Source organism: Colius striatus, chromosome 13, assembly GCF_028858725.1.
Source record: "Colius striatus isolate bColStr4 chromosome 13, bColStr4.1.hap1, whole genome shotgun sequence".
Classification (NCBI taxonomy): domain Eukaryota; kingdom Metazoa; phylum Chordata; class Aves; order Coliiformes; family Coliidae; genus Colius; species Colius striatus.
The window spans coordinates 940,991-960,740 of record NC_084771.1 but is presented as its reverse complement, the minus strand read 5'-3'; the positions used below and the strand labels follow the sequence as shown (position 1 = coordinate 960,740).

General features: G+C 57.4%; 1 protein-coding gene across 2 annotated transcripts in view; it reads left to right on the top strand.

Moving 5' to 3' along the window:
* The window catches only part of MID2 (midline 2), an 88,387-nt gene extending 70,714 nt beyond the window's left edge, over positions 1 to 17,673 (top strand). For both annotated transcript variants that reach the window (XM_062006546.1, XM_062006547.1), the window contains exons 5-10: positions 1,680 to 1,828; positions 2,372 to 2,499; positions 3,466 to 3,609; positions 8,973 to 9,134; positions 13,618 to 13,825; positions 14,598 to 17,673. In XM_062006546.1, coding sequence (XP_061862530.1) covers positions 1,680 to 1,828; positions 2,372 to 2,499; positions 3,466 to 3,609; positions 8,973 to 9,134; positions 13,618 to 13,825; positions 14,598 to 15,000 — 1,194 coding nt within the window. In that variant the 3' untranslated portion in view covers positions 15,001 to 17,673. The remainder of the gene's footprint in view (positions 1 to 1,679; positions 1,829 to 2,371; positions 2,500 to 3,465; positions 3,610 to 8,972; positions 9,135 to 13,617; positions 13,826 to 14,597) is intronic.
* Positions 17,674 to 19,750: the final 2,077 nt, after the last annotated feature.

Sequence of the window (19,750 nt, the reverse complement as noted above, 5' to 3'; positions counted from 1 at the left end):
CCGCTGCAGGGAACATATTTTATGTCACGGTGCCTTCTGCCAGTCCATCTGTCTGTCTGCCTCTCACTTCCCACCCTCTCCCCCTCTCTCTTGACCATGTTGTCCAGTTTCAGCCGTACTTGGTGGGAAGCTGGAAGGCTCAGAGATGTTGTTTCCCTACAAACTGGCAGCTGGACAGAGCAGAGAGGCCCCGATTACAGCCCAAACCATCAGCAGAGGCAACACTGCTCTGCTTATCCTTTGCCAGGGTAGGAGCAGGAAGCCTGTGCCCACGTAGCTGCAAACCCAGCAGGGCACTGGGGTGAGGCTGCCAGGTCTCTGAGGGGCCCCCATGGCCTCTGGGTTCCCACCCTTTGTCCCCAGCACGGTGCCAGGGAGACATGGTGGCTCTGAGCCTCGGGGCCACCGAGTGTCATCTGGGCACAGCGTGACATGAGGTCGGTGCCAGGGGTGGCTGCACACGCCTGTGTGTGTGTGCACGGAGAGGCAGGAGGGAAAGAGGGCGTTCCATCTGGTGATTGTTTGTTGGTGGGAGCTGTAGGCCTTGGTTTAGCAGACCCAACAGCCACTGCAGTCCATGAGCGGCCTCAGGGGATGAGCTGGGGCTGGTGCCTGCCTCTCCTTTAGCTTTGCCCTGGCTGCATGGAGGGAGTGAGAGCTTCAAAGGGGCTTTCCCTAGTGCTCCAGCACAGCCACCCCCTGAGATACAGAGCTTTTGCCTAAGAAACAGCATTTCTTCTGGTTTCTTTGCTCCTCTCACTGCTCTTGTGCACCAGTTCTCTGCAGAAGAGAGAAGAGTTGCCATCAAACCCCTTCCCTTTGTTTATTCCATGGTGGCTTGTGCAGTGCTGTCAAAAGCCATCACTAAATATCCACAGAGGTTTTCAGGAAAAGGACTGAAGTGTCAGCAGTGCTTTTCCCTGGAGTCACTTCATGTCCCCTTTTGAATGGTGGCTGAGCCAAGTCTGAGTTTCCACTGGACACAGCAGAGCCTGTTGGAGCACTGTGCCCTACTTTTGGGTGCAGACTGGTGCCTGGGCTGGTTTTTCAGCTCCTGCTTCCCTGTGTTGTGGGTTACTCTCCTGTCCTGTCTTACTGCAGCACCTCACCTTTAATTGGAAAACAATTTGTGGCTGCAAACGTGATGTTTTCCAGCAGTTCTGCTGGGGCTGAGCCAGCCTGAGGTTGCCTGGCCCTGTGTTGAAGCTTTGCAGAAACTCTCCTCTCCCAGGCAGATCCCCTGAGAGCTGGCACAGGGGTGATGCTGCATTTGCAGGGGAAGAGAGAGGAGAGGAGAGGAGAGGAGAGGAGAGGAGAGGAGAGGAGAGGAGAGGAGAGGAGAGGAGAGGAGAGGAGAGGAGAGGAGAGGAGAGGAGAGGAGAGGAGAGGAGAGGAGAGGAGAGGAGAGGAGGTGCATCACTCTCCTGCTTCGATCACACGTGGGACCGTTTGAGCAGCACAGACACATTTCCCTGGCGCTTTGCCACTTGCAAGTAAAGTTGAACTTGGACAGTGTGTTGCTGCTCTCGCTCCTCAGAGCCTCTGAGGATGTTTTCTGTGCTGTTTCACCGCTCCCTGCTTCCCTTGAGCAGCCCCTGGCTCACGATGGGGCTCCCTCTGTGCTTTTTGAGCTACCTACTGGCTCGTGGCATCTTTGCTTCCCTCTGCTCCTCCGGCAGGTGATGAAGCTGCGCAAGCTGGCCCAGCAGGTCGCCAACTGCCGGCAGTGTCTGGAGCGCTCCACGGTCCTCATCAACCAGGCAGAGCACATCCTGAAGGAGAACGACCACGCACGGTTCCTGCAGACCGCCAGGAACGTGGCTGAGAGGTGGGCTGGCACGCCTGCCCCGTGGCACCCATGGGCTGGGGCTCAGGCTGTGCCCTGGTCGCAGCTCTCTGTGCCCTGGGATGCCCCATCCTACCCCCTGCAGCCTTCCAGCACATTGCCCTCAAATGCACAGGGTCGGGACACTGGGGGCAGGGTGTCATCAGGTCAGACACCAGGGTCAGGGTGTCACCAGTCCCCGTCCCTCAGAGGACAGGGGCTGCATGGCAGGTCCTAACGAAGCTGAACATCTCCTGCAGGAGCAAACTCCGTTCCCTGGGGAAGAAACTGCTTAAAATACCCATCCAAAGCAAGTTTGGGATGCAACCAGGGCTGGGACCCCACAAGGATGGAACCCCCTTCCCTGCCTCTCTGAGGAGCTGTCCCGAGGCTGGGGCAGGAGCAGTGGGTGGTGGGTGTGATGTGGTGTGAGGTCACCATGAGGCTGCTCACACCCCTTCGATCCCCCCTCCCGTGGCAGCTGGGCAGCGGGAGCAGCGCACCCCCGACGCTGATGCGTATTGACGGGCTCTTCCTTTCTTCCAGGGTCGCCATGGCAACTGCATCCTCTCAAGTTCTGATACCAGATATCAATTTTAATGATGCCTTTGAAAACTTTGCTTTAGATTTTTCCAGAGAGAAGAAGTTGCTGGAGGGGCTGGATTATCTCACGGGTGAGTGCCCGTGTCTGCCCTGCAGCCCCCTCCCTGCGCCCACCCAGCCCTGGCAGATGGATTTTAAAGCAAACCAGGGTCTCTACTCACTCTCACTAGTGGAAGGTTCCTTGTCATCTGCAGCAGAGCAGAGGCCTGTCCCCAGGACAGTGTCATGGCCCCATCCTCTGTTGGAGGGCGGGTGGGAAAGTCCAGGAAGCAGGTCAGAACTGATGGTCTCCGTGACCCAGGGATGCCCATAAGGATCCAAGAGGGTGAATTACAGGGAAGGAACAGTGAATTAACCAGTTACTGTACTTCTGCCACACTGCATGCTTTAGCATTGCCCTTTTGCTGCCCTTTCTGAGGGTCTCTGGGTGCTAAGTTGTGAACAGAGGCCTTGCTGGGTCTCTCGGTGCTGCCTGGGCACCCACAGCATGGGCTAAACGCCGCTCCTGCCCTCGTCGGGGGTGATGTGGGGTGTCTGGGAGCAGCCCTGTTGCCACAAGTGTGGGCTGCAAAAACAGGAGAGAGGAGTGAAAGCTCCAGAGGAGCCAGGACATAAATGCTCAGCTCCATTTTCTTCATCCTGAAGCTGGTCAGCTTGTGATGAAAGGTAAACATATATCTGGAATAGTCATGGGACAGGACACTTAACTCCACAGCCAGCGCCAAGAAATAGGTGGGTTTTGAAGCATCTTCTCAGCTTGTTCAGGGAGGGGTTGTCAGCAAAACACCCTCATTCTGGCACACCTGGAAACACCCTGGCCACTGGGTGCTTTGTCATTGCACTGGAAAGTTTAGTGGAGAGACCCGACGAGAGGCTAAAAATGAGACAGCAGGTTGTGTGGAGAGGCTCTGCTCCATGGAGCCCATCTCTCTCCCCAGGGGAGCAAAAGGGGTAGGTTAAGAAAAGCAGATACAAGCTTACCAGAGCCCCTTGAGCAGATACAAACTTACCAGAACCCTTGTCCGTGCTCCCCGCAGCCCCGAACCCGCCGTCGGTGCGGGAGGAGCTTTGCACGGCCTCCCACGACACCATCACCGTGCACTGGATCTCGGAGGACGAGTTCAGCGTCAACTCCTACGAGCTGCAGTACACCATCTTCACCGGCCAAGCCAACTTCATCAGTGAGTCCAGCATGGGCTGGGGGGGCACTGTGGGCTTTGCTTGTCCTTCTTTTGCTTTTGCTCTTTGGGGGCCTCATCTGGAGTCCTGTGCCCAGTTGTGGGCTCCCCAGCTGCAGAGGGACAGGGAACTGCTGCAGAGAGGCCAGTGCAGGGACACCCAGATGCTCAGGGGACTGGAGCATCTTCCTTCTGAGGAAAGGCTGCGGGCCCTGGGGCTGTTCAGGCTGGAGAAGAGGAGACTGAGGGGGCAGCTCATTCATAGCTCCAAATCTCTCACTGGTGGGTGTCAGGAGCTTGGGGAAGCACTTTCCTTCTGTTGCATCCAGTGGCAGGACAAGGGGTGATGGGATGAAGCTGCAATACAAACAGTTCCATTGAAACACAAGGGAATCCTGTTTGAGTGTTTGAGTGAGGGAGCCCTGGCCCAGGCTGCCCAGGGAGGGTGTGGAGGCTCCTGCTCTGGAGCTCTTCAAAACCCACCTGGACACGTTCCTGTGTGAGCTGATCTAAGTGGGAGCTGCTTTGGCAGGGGGTTGGGCTGGATGAGCTCTAAAGGCCCCTTCCAATCCCCACCGTTCAGTGATTCTATGAACCTCAGCAGGTTTAAAGGCTGGGAATCGAGAGGAAGCTGCAACAAAGGATCATTCAGGGCTGTAATGAGTGAGGGAGGATTCCCCCATGCCAGGGGTCCATCAATGAGTCGATTTGCCCTGCACTTGGTGTGTGCAGCCCCCATCTCGGTGAAGCACTGGCGCATGCTGGGCTCTCATCCCTGCCACAGCCACCGATCTGGGCGTCCCACGCCGTGTCCTGGGGCTTCACGGGCAGGGCAGTGCTGGCTGGGACTTAGCTGTGGTTCATTTATCCATGGCAATATGCAGACACACCTCCAGGGAAGTATTTTTTCCTGCAAAGAACTGCTGTACCTATATATTTCTCCACGGGTTTGTGTGGCAGGAGTGGGATTTGAGGGGTGAGGAGGGAACCTTGCTGTGTGGTACCACTGTGGTCAGACAGCCCAGGGACCTGCAGCTCAGGGCAGCAGCCTGCAGCTCCTCTGGGAGGGCCTGGGCTCCACGGGCTGCGTGGGGCTCGGTGTATTTTCCATGCTGTGATACCTTCTAGCACAGTGCAACAGCTTTGAAACAGTTTTGTAGGGCTGAACCTGCTCCCAGGCTTGCCAGGAGGTTGGGGCTGCAGCCTCTGAGACGTGGGACTCCCTCCTGGATGTTTGCTATTTGATGGAGATGGTGGTAGTTTGGGGCTTTTGAGCATTACAGCTGCTTTAACAGCTGTCCCCTGTTTGGGCAGGGAAGCGATGGACTCTGTGTGACTGATGTTCACAGCACCAGTGGAGGTGAGGTGTGTGTTCAAGCAGAAAGGAGCAGGAGGAAGTGGTCCTGTGATTAGGGTGGCTGTGAAGGGATGAGCCCTGCCCCAGCCCTGCTGCCTGAGGTGGTGGAAGACACAGAGGCAACGAAGGAGGCACAGACAAGGAAGGGAAAAGGAGAGACCTGGTCTCTCTGGGGAGGCAGAGCAGCTCTGGCAAAGCATCGTGTGGACCTGACAGGCAAAGCATCTTGTGGATCTGACAGCCTCCTACTGCTCTTCCAAAGATCAAGACCTTAAAAAGCAGAGTTATCCTCCCAGTTTCCATGTGCAGAGGCTCCATGTACCACCACTCATCAGCATCACCTCAGCTGAGGGGCCGGTGCCCAGGGGCTGTCACAGGCGGCCTCGAGGGCTGCTCCACTGCTCCAAACTGCCACGTCTGACTGCAGGCTGCAGCTCTGCTCCAGCATTAGCCAAGCAGACTTCATCAGACAGCCTGAGTCAGCTGAAGGCTGGAAGATAAAGTGAGCCAGAAATTGCCTGGGGATTAAAACTAACAAAATGTGCCGCATGTCTATTTAATTTCCTTCCCCCCACACCTAAATTGATCAAGAGACTCAGACTCTGAGCTTTTTAGCACCTTGGCTTATCATTAGGGAGAGGTGGTAGACTGCAGGTTGAAAAAGCTGGGGCTGGAAACTGTGAATCCCCCCACTTGCCCCCTAAACCCCCAAGAACAGCTGAGTCCCATCTGGAGGAGCCACACAGTCCCTCTGCTTGTCAGCAAGGTTTATTTGCAAAAACAAATAGCTGGTTTGATTGTCCTCACAGGGAAGGGGCTTCTCTGGGTTTCCACAGAGACACAGAGAGAGAAGGGCAGTTCAGCCGTGCCAGAGGCTGTTTGCCATCCTGCAGCAGTGGTGTGTTCCTCTGGGTGCCCAGTGACTCCTCGAGGTGTCAGAAATAAGTACCTGTCAGGATTTCTTGTAACACTGCCTTTTCCTTAAAATTGGAGGGGCTGTGCATTCTGGAGGAAAGCTGATTTGTGGCCTGCATTGCAGGGAGGGGTCCAGGGAAAGTGCTTGTTTCATCTGAGAAGAACGTGTGGATGTTGTCGTGGCAGAACAAGAACAAAGCCTCCCGTGTGCCTACCTGAAGTGATGCTTTGGAAGGACACAGCACCCCCATGGCAAGGCTCGTGCAGGGGACTTCTGTCCCTCCTGGCTTTGCTGAGGAGCACTTTTCATGGCAGGAAGTGCTGACAGAGTGCTCCAGAGCAGCCTCGCTGGGCCAGTGTCAGTTCCCCTCTCGGGTCGGTGCTGGGAGCGCGGTGTCGTGACACGGGAAGGCTGTGCTGTGCACTTAAAACCTGCAGGAAGCTGCCAGAGAAACTGACTGCTGTGACTTTCCAAGCTGATTCAACTTGGATCCCCAGCCTTTGCCCCTGGCCTGGAAAATGAGCTGATCTGTTTCCTCTTGCTCGGAGGTTAGGTGCACATACCCGGTGCCACAGCAGCTTGTTTCCCTGCTCAGCTCTCCTTTCCTCCCCAGCCAACACATTGGCTCTGGCATTTTGTTCTCTGAAAGCCTGAGAGAGCTCAGCAACCCCTTTGGCTCCATTTTTAGGTGTCCACCAGCCTCCATCTCCCCTGCACCTACCAGCTGAGGAGGAAACGTGGCCCACGCTGGTCTCGCCAAGTAGTCCAGGCAAGGAGGTACACCTGAAGGTCTCTGTCAGCCATGGTCATGTAGAGCTTAGTCAAGCTGCTCAGGCTTTGCTTTCTGAGCACTGACCATGTCCAAGGATAGAGAGTTCCCAGCTCTCTGTGCCACGTTCCAGTGCTTCCTCACCTTCACACAGATGATTTTCCATATCTAACCAGACTTGTCTCCACTGCAGCTTGTGCCCTTGCCTGGGGCTGTGCTGGGGCCCCTCGGGAAGGGTCTGGCTCCCACCTCTACCCAAAGGCCATTTTGGGTGCCTGTCTTAGACTCCTATCCACAAGGAGCTCAGGAATTATTGCCCACCCAGCAGGGAAACCAGCTCTATGGAAGCCACAGGGGTGACAAGCAGTGAGGGCAGCTCCAGGAGAGAGCCCAGAGGGGCACACATCTTCCTTGGCTGTCTCTGGCAGCTCTTCACAAGAGTAAAGAAAAACATCAGCTAACATCTCAGAGGGGAACATGAATAATATATTGTCACTTGAAATAACACAGTCAGCTCTGGGTGACGAGAGCTTTTGAGTCCTGGCAGAACTCATGCGTGAAGAGACGTTGGAAGTGGTGTGTGAGGGCTCACCTCACAGGGCAGGAGGAACCTTCCCAGGAAGGGAAATGCCTTTCCAAGGAGCACAGTTGGCCTGTGGAATCCATCCCCTTCATGCTCCCTCTAAAGCCAAGAGCGCAGTAGGAGTGGGATGTGTTGATGGGTGATGAAAGCTGCACTAAAAGGGACTTTTTAAAGCTTTGGCAAGGATGGAAGCCCTTGGTCTTCAAGGGAAGCCCCTTCTTGGTTGTTTTGGGAAAGAAACCTGCTTGGGAGGCCAAGTCATTCCTGGACTGTCATCTCTCAGCCACCTTGTCCTTTCTGAAGGATCCAAAGCCAGTCCTTGTCTGCAGGGAGATAACACCTCCCAGTGCCTGGCTGAAAGCTGTGTGCTCTGATGAGAGCAGCCCTGCGTGTAGCACGCAGTCGCTATCACATCTGTTTTCCACTTCAAATAGCATTGCTCTGCTCCCCTAGGCCATTTCCACCTATATTTGCAGCCAAATCCAGGATGACAATGCCTGCAACCTGCCCTTGTCCTCCAGCTGAGTGAGCCACTGGAGATGCACAGACACCTCGGTGCAAACCTTCAGGAGAGGAGGTGTGGAGTTTCCCAGCTCCTGCCTTCCCACCACACACCCCTGTGCTGGCCCTGGGCTGAAACCCTCCTCAGTCCCCTCAAATCACAGCTCACCTACCAGCTCACCTATCAGCTCACCCTTTGCCTCCAGACCCACTGGATCACCCAGGAAACCTCCAGCTGCTGCCTCCGAGCTCACTCCTTCTTTGGGTTTGAGCCACAGCCCTGTGTCAAGAGCTGTCCCTCTGGCATTTCTGGGTGCTTGGAGCTGCTGCGTGGGCGGGGGGGGGGCCTGGGCACTCGCTGCCCCCAGGGCCTCAGTGCCAGCACCAGAGGCTGCTCCCAAACCTGCAGCATCCTGCCTGGCAGTCTGCAGCTCACTCTCATCTGGCATTGACATCTGAGGCACCATGTTGGGCTTTGCTTCCTTCCTGGAGCACTGTGCCAGCCCACCTTGGGTACAACACTACCTTTCCAGTAGCCAGGCCCTGCAGCTCTGGCAGCATAAACCACTGCAGCATGAGGGCTTTGTGCCTCCAAGGTCTTTAATTCCTTTCCATGTCCAGAAAGGGTTCAGCCTCCTGACTGTTTCACAAGTGTCAAGCTCCTGGGAGCTGTCATTTTCTCAGAAGCACTCTGCAGACCAGGCTGCACAGGGAGCTGAAGCATCAGCATCCCTTGGACACGGGTTATTGCTTCCCCTGCAGGAGCATTGAGGGCCGTGCAGGAGGAGCAATAGGCTGCAAACACGTCCCTTCCTGCTGCTGGCATCGTGTCATACAGCCCTGGAGCAGCAGAGAGGTTGTCCTGCAGGAGGAGACAAGGGAGGATGATGGTGGGCATCCCCTTCTCCCGGGCTGCCTGTGCCATCTGTCCTGGCTGGAAGGTGCCACTGGCTGAATTCCTCAGCACCTTTTCCCAATCACCTCTCACAGTGGCATCTGAGATGGCAGTGCCCTGCCCTGGCTTTGCCTTGCCAGGCATTGGCCTTCACATGGTGAGAAAAAAAAGGCTGTTGGAGTTGCTGGGGTTTGTCATCCGTGGGAGTTTTCCTGCTCTTAACTCCCAGGCAGGTGGTGAATCAGCCTGAGGCGTGTGTGGTTGCTCTGCCTGAGCAGCACAAGGTCTTTGCATCTTGTCCTTTCCTATGGATCCATCTTCTTCTCCCTTTCTGCCATCCCTCAGGCCTCTACAACTCCATGGACAGCTGGATGATCGTCCCCAACATCAAGCAGAACCACTACACGGTGCACGGGCTGCAGAGCGGCACCCGCTACATCTTCCTGGTGAAAGCCATCAACCAGGCGGGCAGCCGCAACAGCGAACCCGCCCGCCTCAAGACCAACAGTACGTGTCCTCCTGCTCATCTCACGTCCTGGGCTCTCCAGGGAGGGCGTGGGGGCTCCTGGGGCAGCTGAGTGTGCGTGGCTTTGCTCAGGGGGTGGTGGGTTTGGGGAGCCGTAAGGAGATGAAGAGAGGATGGGGCTCAGCGGCTGCGCGCAGAGCACAAAAGCAGCCGGGCTTTCCATCGCCCTGGGGATGGATAAGGGAGGGTTAAGGGTGTTCAGGGACATCAGAGTGAGATTCAGTCAGAGATAAGAGGGCAGCAGAGCTGGGCTCATCCCAGCAAGGGGGAAGCTTCTGGGTTTGCAGTGGGAGAAGCCTTTTCCCACACCCACCGGCACGGGACCCTGAGTGTCGCTGCCTGCAGGGCCATGGCAGGAGAGACAGAGTGAAACAGTGAGGGAGGAAAGCAGTCAGTGTCTGCCCACAGCTGCCTGCTCCATGGCCTCATCCCCCTCACACCCCTGGGGCTGTCCCAGCTGGGGCTGGTGAGCACAGCCCTGCCTTGTGCTGCCTTGGCTGTGGCTGCAGTTGCTTGCAGGGGCTGGAGAGCACAGCCCTGCCTTGTGCTGCCTTGGCTGTGGCTGCAGTTGCTTGCAGGGGCTGGAGAGCACAGCCCTGCCTTGTGCTGCCTTGGCTGTGGCTGCAGTTGCTTGCAGGGGCTGGAGAGCACAGCCCTGCCTTGTGCTGCCTTGGCTGTGGCTGCAGTTGCTCGCAGGGGCTGGAGAGCACAGCCCTGCCTTGTGCTGCCTTGGCTGTGGCTGCAGTTGCTTGCAGGGGCTGGTGAGCACAGCCCTGCCTTGTGCTGCCTTGGCTGTGGCTGCAGTTGCTTGCAGGGGCTGGAGAGCACAGCCCTGCCTTGTGCTGCCTTTGCTGTGGCTGCAGTTGCTTGCAGGCTTTGGAAGGGAGTGATGCCTCCACCTCCTCATTTTCTTTGCATGACTTTAAACCAAATGAAGTAAAGTAGAGGTGGCATAGTGGTGGGGCTGGAGGGGAGCTGCTGAGAGGCCAACTCAGTCCAGTCTGCCTTGTTTGTTAAACGTGTCCCTCCTGCAGTTGGTGTTTTGAAGTGCTTCCCTGTGTTTTGAAAGGTGCTGACTCTGCAGATGAGAAACGGGTGCTTTGACGTGCTGAGAGGAATGGTGGGAGCACAGCACAGAGGAGAGCAGGGCCCTGGCTTCCCTGGCAGCTCCCAAGGCGCAGGCCTTGCTCTTTGGGGTTGTTTTTAACCGAGTGTCAGTCATCAACAATGCTGCTGAGGGCTCCTGGTTAGAGATGAACTCCAGTCCATCAAGTAACTCTGTAGCTGCCCCATTAACAGCCTCTGTCCTGCAGACAAATTACTGCTGAGGTAGACAGAAAACCAAGTGTTCTCATCTGCACCCAGGATGAGGGAGCCCCATGTGCTCCTCCCATCCTGCCCCTCTCCCAGGGAACACAGAGCAGGCAGGAGCATCCCACACATCAGGCTGGGCAGCAGGACCCTCGGTGTCAAGGGAGTCCCACGGGCTGGGCTGTGGGTGCCCGCCAGCAGCAGCCCCAGCCCAGCCCCTTCCACACAGCACTGACCCTCTTCATTAAGCCCAAACCCATTCCCTGCAGCAGCAGAGGCTGCCCCTTCCTCCCTCTTTGCTCCCACACGCCCAAGGCCAGACTGCTGGGACGCTGTGGCACTCGGGGCTTTGCAGGGAAGGGCAGTACAGTGAAGGTGCAGCGTGCTGTGTCCAGCCCTGGAGCTGGCTGGTGTCCCACTGCTCTGAAGCCTTACACAGGCACTATGGATGGGTGAGCCAGCAAAAGGAACGTTCCAGTGAGCTGAGGTTGTGGGAGTAATTCTCTTTTCTTACTTGGTCTTCCCTTTCCCAATGGAAACCACGATGCCCTGCTCTCCCTTGGAGCCGTGGGACAGCCCCTCGCTGAGCTGTCCTGTCCTGCACTGCCTGAGCCCTGCTGCTCCTCCCTGCCCTGTGCCAGGGCTCTGCTGCTTCTCCTGGCCACACTGTCCCCAGGTGATGGATCCTTCAGCATCTTCCCACACCGCAGCTCAGCTGGCACAAAGGGGTTTGGAGGGCAGCAGAGGGCCCTACCAGGCTCACACAAGGAGGGGATTTGGGCAGCTGAGGCCAGGACCATTGAGAGTCTGTGAAATCCATTTTGTTTCCCAGTGTCAGGGTGGTGTTTTGGGAAGAGGGTCAGATGGGAGCAGCACCTGGCTGTGTCCTCTAAAAGGTTGTCCTGATAAAGGTTTTGCAACTCACCTCCTGTGCTTTTTAAGTCCTGTCATGCCCTTCACAGCACACTGCAGATATTACTGGGGCCCTTGGGCCAGGATGTGCCAGCACAAACCAGCGGCAAGGGCTGGACTGACACTGACCTTAAGAAGGAGTCATCTTCGTGGAAAGGGCTGTGACTGTCTCTCTCCTGACAGAGATGGGTATTTCTGTACCTCGTTTCCTCAGAGCCTGTCTCTTTGCATTACTGCCTGAAAGAGATGGCTACAGAAATATTCCAATGTCTGTAGGAACAGGGGCAGGTCACTCCCAATTCGCAGCTTTACTTTCAGGCCTCTCAACTCAATTATCTGGCAAATTGGGCTCTAGAGAAAACCAACAGAAGCTGGCATTGGGTACCCAAGTGTCACAGGGATGAGCCCTGTTCTGGGGTCACTCTGAGCTCTGAGGCCATGCCCTGGCCAGTGCTGGTAGCCATTTGCAGCAGTTCCTAGCCCTGGCTTGGGAACCCCCTCCCTGCTTGGCATCAGTACAGGTGTTTTTCCTGCCAAAACTCAAGGCCCATGGCTGAAAGCAGGACTGCACAGGAGGGTTGTGCACCACAGCCCCTTCCTGGGCCAGGGCAGCCCCAGGTACCAGAGCCTGAGCTGAAGTTGTTTATTAAAGTGGTTTCACTGCAGCTGCCCTATTCATTTTGCTTTGTGCTGAAGCAGATTAATCCCCTCAGAAATCTTAGCTAGTGTCTGTGTGCTCTTTACTGTGTCTTGTGTGCAAACCCACAGAGACAAGAAAACCACAGCCAAGCAGTGCCTTCATCAGCCCCAGTCCCCCGAAACACAGGGTTCAGAGGAGCTGCCCCAGCAGGGCAGTGAGGGGTCTGGGCACCAGCCTGAGCATCACTGGCAGAGCCACCCACCAGCAGCCCCAGCAGAAGATGTGCCCAGTGCCCTGGCTCTCCACACCGAAGAGCTCTGTGTTGTATAGGGCCTCATCCCCACCTATGCCCCTGCACACACGAGGCCTGAACTCAGGAGCCAGCAAAGCTCTGTGGCAATCAAAGTTGGAACCTTCCAGAGAAATGCTGAGTGCTCACTGTTGGGGAGCATGTTGTGGGGCTGGTGCCCAGAGCTGGTTCCTCAGCGTGAGGGAGAGCCTGGCACATCTTCAGGAGGGCTTTAGCAAGGCAAGCAGGGACAGCCAGTATGTGTCAATTAGGAAGCAGTTTGGCTCTCTGTGTGCTGGGAAGGTTACAAAGGAATTGCAGTTGGGTCTGCAATCCAGCATTAAAGATCTGCAAAATCCATCAGGCTGTATTAATTGCAGAGGAAGCCCCAGGGCTGGGCCCTGCTGCTGCTGAGGCTGAGCACAGGCTGGGCCTGATGCTGGTGGGTTGCCCAGACCCTCCTCCCCGAGCACCAAGCCCTGGTTTGGCAGAGGAACACGGATGGAGCAGCTGCTGATGGAGGCTGAGCGACGTGCTCGGTGCTGCAGTGGCTCAGTGTTGGTGTAGGAGCACTCCAGGGGCTGTGCTCCCCTCCTGGTGCTCACGTAACTCATCTCTGCTGAGGGAGTACGGGTCTGCTCGGAAGCTCAGGCTCCATGCCCTGCCCTGGTTTTGGTTCACTGCCTCCCCTTGTTGTGTCTTTGGTGCCATTTCCATTGCCTGGAAACATCCCCCTGTTTCTGACATGTCTTATGTTGCTAACAGAGGGCTAAAGGGGGCTACTGTGATAGAGAATGAAGCGCTTGAAGGGCAGTAAGGAGACTCTGGGTGCTCCCAGCCCCTCATGTCAGGATCCCTGTGAGGACAACGGCCCTGCTCCCCGCACCGTGCTGCCCAGCCTGGCTGCTCACAGCCCCCCAGCCTCCCCAGGGACAGACTTCACTCTCTGCAGCCCATTTCTTGCTGCATTGTCGAGTTTCACTTCCTTTTCCTCTCTTTGGGCTGTGAAGGTGAGCGATTCCCAGCCTGGAGCATGAGGTTCAGGTGCTGCTCATGGCCCCACTCTGCTCCTCCCTTGGGGGCCGGGGAAGCTGCTGTGAGCCCCGGGGCCATGGGAGAAGCTCAGGGACCAGGGGCTTGCAGAGCAGCCTGTGACAATAGGATGTGCTGGGCAGCTGTAATCCAGGGTCCTTGGCTGCCAGGGGAACCTTTGGCTCACTGAGGATGCCCAGGCAGATGTTTCCTGCCGTGTTCTGCCTGCATGAGGTTGGTAACAAACACAGACCCTAATCCACATGCCCTCTTGAAACAGGTCAGCCTTTTAAGCTGGACCCCAAGATGGCTCACAAGAAGTTGAAGATCTCCAATGACGGGCTGCAGATGGAGAAGGACGAGAGCTCCTTGAAGAAGAGCCACACGCCTGAGAGGTTCAGCGGGACGGGGTGCTACGGCGCGGCCGGCAACGTCTTCATCGACAGCGGCTGCCACTACTGGGAGGTGGTGGTGGGATCCTCGACCTGGTAGGCAGCAGGTTGTTGTCTTCCCTCCCTCTCCCCTAATGGCCCTCAGATTTCTCAGAGCTGTTTTTAAAGGCTGGGGTTAAATGCTGGGTTTTGGCAGAGCTGCTCATGGGCAGGGAGGTTGGTCGAGACCTTCAGTCTGGGTGGCTGTGGCTTTCAAGAGGTGCATGAACATCTCTCAGCCAGAAGCCTTTGGGTCACTTCTTGCCTTTCCCCTGAACCCTGTGCTTGCAGCTGCTGCCTGAGGCAGAGCTCCAGAGCTGATGCTCAGGGTCATTGACAGAGAAAGCTCTTCTATCTCTGCTTTCTGGCTCTGCCCACCTCCCCTCTCTGTTGGGGAAAGAGGACTCAAAGCACAGCAGCATCCCCAGCTCAGAAACCGCTCCCAGCCCTCGCTCCTGGGCTGAAAAACGCCTTCACACAAAGCACACGGGGTGAAAAGAGTGGGGTTTGTTGTGAGCCAGCCCCTGCCAGGCAGATGCCCAGAGAGCCTCTCCTGCGAGCGGGACCTTTGTGCTGCCGCCGCTGAAACTGCAGGTGCAGCACAGCAGGGCTCAGCCACTCGGTTCCTGCTGCCACCCCGGCTGAGCCAGCTCTGCCCCCCGCCCTGCCTGGCAGCAGGGGGCTGCCTGGGGAGGGACTGGTGCTTTTCCCCAGCTGAGGCTCTTCAGTCATGTGAAGCTGTTGCTGTGCAGGCTTGGAAAGCACGGGGTGCAGCAGCCCTCGGGCTGCACGTGGGAGGGTGCTCAGCACAGCTCCTCCTCTCTCGCAGGTACGCCATCGGCGTGGCTTACAAGTCAGCCCCCAAGAACGAGTGGATCGGGAAGAACTCCTCGTCTTGGGTCTTCTCCCGCTGCAACAACAACTTTGTGGTGAGGCACAACAACAAGGAGATGCTGGTGGAGGTCCACCCGCAGATGAAGCGCCTGGGCGTCCTCCTGGATTACGACAACAACGCGCTCTCCTTCTACGACCCGGCCAACTCCCTCCACCTCCACACCTTCGAAGTCTCCTTCATCCTGCCCGTGTGCCCGACCTTCACCATCTGGAACAAATCTTTGATGATCCTCTCGGGTCTGCCCGCCCCGGACTTCATCGATTACCCAGAGCAGCAGGAGTGTAACTGCAGGCCCCAGGAGTCCCCGTACGTATCAGGGATGAAAGCCTGTCACTAGGCTGCCCTGGCCCAGCCCGTGCCCCGCGCTGGCACCGGCCACGCCGGCGGTGCTGGCGGTGAGTTGGTCAGAGGCAGTGCCAGGAGCCGTGCCAAGAGCCACCACGGCGCCCACCGAGCCAGCGCCTGCCCACACGCTTTGGAGGGGAAAGAACTTCTGACCACGGCTGAAAAGAAACTCCTGCTGCTGAGCTCATGCAGCACAGCTCATGCGGCTCCTCGGTGAGGTGCTCCCGTCCTTCCCAAAGCAGATTGTCACCGGGATGGTTTTATCTGCCTTTGGGGGTTGGAAGGGCTGGGGTGGGTGTCGGGGAGACCTGAGGTGCTGCCACGGTCAGGGGCTGCCTCACGTGTCCCTGGGTGGAACAGGAGGGATTGGCTGTCTGGAACCCATCGGTCACTTGTCCCGAGAGCTGGGTGGGACCTGAGCATCGCTTTCTGGGGAGGAAAACTTTCTGTTTGGCTGAAGTTCAGCAGCTTCTGTGGTGGAACCCCTCACATTTGGTGGGTGCCACGCTGGTTGTGTGCTGGATGGTAGGTGGTTGTGATGGTCTGCACTGAGGATGGTCCCGCTGCCTTTCCCGGTCACGCAGTTGGGCCGGTTCCCTGGGCCTGAGTGGGCTTGCAGTCCCACAGCTGGCTGCAGGGCCCTCTCTTGCTTTGGTTCCTCCTTCAGGAGCTCACCAGGAGTCAGGTTGCCCCTCAGCCCTTAGACAAGCCAAGGCATGTCTGGGCCCTGGCAGAGGTTTGGCAGATGCTCCTCCCTGACACAGGGTCCAGCCGGCTGTGCCCCGACACATGCAGCTTCACGTAGACCTCCATTAGGCGCCTGTCTGGTGTCCCTGCAGAAAACATCACACCTTTCTGCTCAGCAGATGGTCAGGCCCTGCCCAGAGACCATCTCTGTGCTTTATGACCCAAAATCTCAATATATGACCCCAGATCCCAGCCCTCCATTTGCTCTCCACCAGGGTGGTGTGAGCGAGGAGCCGTCCTCTTTGCTCTGTGGCAAAGGACTGAATCCATCCTGAGGCTCCAGCCCCTGGGTGCTGGGAACTCTTCACCTGCTGCCAGTACTCCCAGTAACCACCAGCTCCAAGTCCCCTGGCTGAGCTGCTGTTTCCATGTTTGCCTAAAAGCCAGGAGGAGCTGGGCCAGGCACAGCACTCCGTGTCAGAGGGAGCAAAGGCCCCCCTTGCAGCCAGGGCCTGGGGCATGACGGGTGGCAGGTGGGTGTGCAGATGCCCATGTGGCACCCAGGGCAGGAGCATGGCATTTGGGGCTGCAGAGGGTGGCGAGGAAGTCGGGCAGCAGTGTGGCCCCAGACAGGCTGATGCTTGAGCTTTGCTCCGCAGTGTTTGGCAACACCTTTTTCTGCCCTAGACGTGCTGCTGCCAGACACCTCAGTGGCATTGCCTGGGAACTGTCAGGATGAGACCTCCCAGCTCTGACAGCACTTTCCTTTCTGGTTTTGGACCTTGCTGATCGGGAACTACCTCAAAGCACAGCCTTGGAGGGGTGGGTGGCTGGTTCAGACAGGATGACAGTACTTTGAGGCTTGTCCCATGGGGGCTGGAGGGGCTGGTTGAACTCAGCTGGACCAATTTGGCACTGTCCAAAAGTGGGTGCTCCCTGCCAGCGACCTGGCCTGGGGAACACTTGCCATGGGGTCTGGTGCTGGCAGCTGCCAGGCGATAGCTCTGCCCAGGGATAGCTCTGCCTGTTCCTCGGCACAGCGTCCCTCACTTCACCTGCCTGAGGTTACCTGCGAGAAGGGAGCGGGGTGTCGCCTGCGGGGAAGAGATCCGCCTCCCTCTGCCAAGCTGAAGGGTGGGTTTGCCTCTGGTCGGGCTCCCGTCCGGGGCTTGCTGCGAGCAGTGTGTCCCTCTCGAGCGGGCAGAGCAGCGGCAGCAGCGCTGGGGAAGGGTCGCGCCGGCCGTTCCCCGCAGCCCAGCACACAGACACGACGCCTTGCCAGAGGATAAGTTGCCATTTTCAGTTGGATGTTCTCTCAAAGCCGGTGGGGCTCTCACGAAAGCCCTCTCTGCTGTGCCGGTGCCGTCCGGGGCGGCTCATGAAGTGTCAAACGCTCCCCCTCCGAGGCGCGGGGGTGGGGGGGCGGTGCGTGGCTGCGCTGCGGAACCCGAGCGCTGCCCACGGGCCCGGCCGCGGCCCGCTGACTGCGAGCGCGAGCCGTGAGCGTGACGTTTCTCCTGACGAAATTGCACTAACCGCGGTGGGACCCCCCCGGCCCTCGACCCCGCCCGACCCCCGCGACCCCCGCCCGCTGCGGGGCCCGGCCGCGTCCCGCGGGCACACGGGGCCGGGGCGCGGCACAGCGCTCCCATTGGCTGCGCCTGCGTGACGCAACGGCGGCCTCAGCCAATCGGGGCCCGCGGCGCCGCGTTAGAATGAGCGCGGTTCCCACGGTCCCGGCGCCGCCGCCGCGTGTCGCGCCCCGGGGGGTGCGGTGAGCTCCCGGGGACCGTGACACCCGCAGCCCTCCTCCCCGCCTGTCACGCACTCGTTTGGCTTTGGTTGGGGAGGGGCTGTTCTTCCTGCTCTGTTGGGTTTTTTTTCCCCTTTTTTGTTGAGTTGGGTTTTTTTTGCAACTTCTTTGTTAATGTGTACATATATATATAAAAATATAATATAATAATATATATATACGGTACTGCAGCTGTCTGTGTGTGGCGCAGCTTGTGCAGCGTGTGGTTGGCACAGCCGGTGTTCTCCAAAGCTCTGACAAAAGGCAGAGTGTGACCCTCAGTGTCGCTGAGTCACGGGTCCAGCAACAAACCAGCGACACCGAAGAAAAGGCTTTTCCTGAGTGTAACCCAGGAGTGTAACCCAGAACCCCTCAGAGCTCTGCAGGCTCCAAGGCAGCTCCACAGGAGGTGGTGGGAGGGTTTGCTCTGCCCGGGGCTGATGGTTGCTCAGGGGACCTGCCAGACAGGTGTCTGTCAGGATGGACTTTAGGAGGATATGAGGAGGAATTTCTTTGCTGCAAGGGTTGTCAGGCCTTGGAACGGGCTGCCCAGGGAGCTGCTGGAGTCATCATCCCTGGAGGGGTTTCAGAGCCGGATGGGTGTTGCACTGAGGGCAGTGGGCTGGTGGGTGATGGGGCTGGGGCAGAGGCTGCACTCCATGGGCTTAAAAGTCTTTTCCAGCTGAAACCACTCTGTGATTCCACAGCCACAGGAGCCAGGGGCATATGTGGTACCATCCAACTGCAGCATTTCTTGTCCTGAGCTGCAACAGCAAAGGGTGAATCCAGATGATGCAGAGCTGGCAGGGCTGAGAGCTGTTGGGAAAGGGAAAGCTTAGGATGAGAGGGTCTCAGGGGTGCTGCGAGTCACACCTCCCATCTTTCCCCTGACAGCTGTGAAGGGAAACTCCACATCATTACTCCGGAGATTACTTTATTGTCCATTGATTGACTGCATTAATTAGGGAAATGGGTCGTGTCTGAGAGGTGGGAAGGAGGTCTGTGTTATCCTCTGAGGCTTCTCAGAGCTGAGCCTCATTAACCTCACCCTTAACCCCCCTCTCCAGCATAAACCATCAGACCAAGGCAGGTCCTGGGGGGATGAGGAGCACAGGGCCCTGGGACGGTGGCGTGGGAGGCTCTTTCCTGCTGAGGTTGTGTTGTGTGGTACAGTACATGATCCCTGTGGGGCCAGACAAGGAAAGGCTTGGGGTCACAGAACCATAGAATCATAGAATGGTGGGGGCTGGAAGGGACCTTTAGAGCTCATCCAGCCCAACCTCCCTGCAGAAGCAGCTCCCACCTAGATCAGGTCACACAGGAACATGTCCAGGTAGATCCTGAAGACCTCCAAGGAAGAAGCCTCCACACCTTCCCTGGGCAGCCTGGGCCAGGGGATGGAGGGGAGGTGAAGAGAGGGGAAGGGATCAGCCTGTACTGAGATGGCTGCCCTGGGCAGAAGCGTGGCAGCATCTCCTCTCGTGTACTCTGGCTGAGCAAATCACCATTGTGGGGCTCTTCCTCCTCCTGCTTTACCTGCAGCCAGAATTGCTGCCTGAGTGCAGGCAACCCTGGCACCAGATGCTCTTTGCATGGTCCAGGGCTCCCTATCCACAGTTCCTGTGAGCCAAAAGAAGCTTTACCCTGAAAAGAAAGATGTAATTGCTGGTCATCTTTGTTTTTATGAAGCAGCTGGTGCTAGCCAGGGGCAGGAAGGAGCTTTCCTCTTTCTTCTTTCTTGATTTGGTGCCTTTCTCCATTAACCTCTGATTTCCAGGAAACAATAGCTCTTTTTGATGGGCACCTGTGAAAGGCAATTTAAAAGCATTACTGGCAGATTGCTTCATAGAAAGAAAAAGAGTTCACAGAGAAGATGAAATGAACTCTGCCACTGCTTTCCAGGAATGTGCTCTTAAACACATGAGGCTTCAATGTCACAGGCACCACAAATCAAACCAGAAATTGCTTCCTCGAGTCAGCCAGGAGGAAAAATGAGGCTGTTAGCAGGATGGGGGCAGCTACATGTGTGTGCTTGGGCTGTGGCCTGGCCCAGGTGTGTTCCTGCAGCACAGGGGCCTCTGAGGAGATGGGGTGTGCCACAGAGGCTCCTGGGACAAGAAGCAAGAGCCTGGAGCAGGTCCTGCTCACGGCTCAGGGGCTCTGGGACTGTGGCTCGGAACCTGAGACCCCAGTTCTGAGGCTTGGGGGGTGCAGGAAAAGGCTGGTTTCCAGGCTGTTGGGAGGGGGCTGGGGCCATATTTTG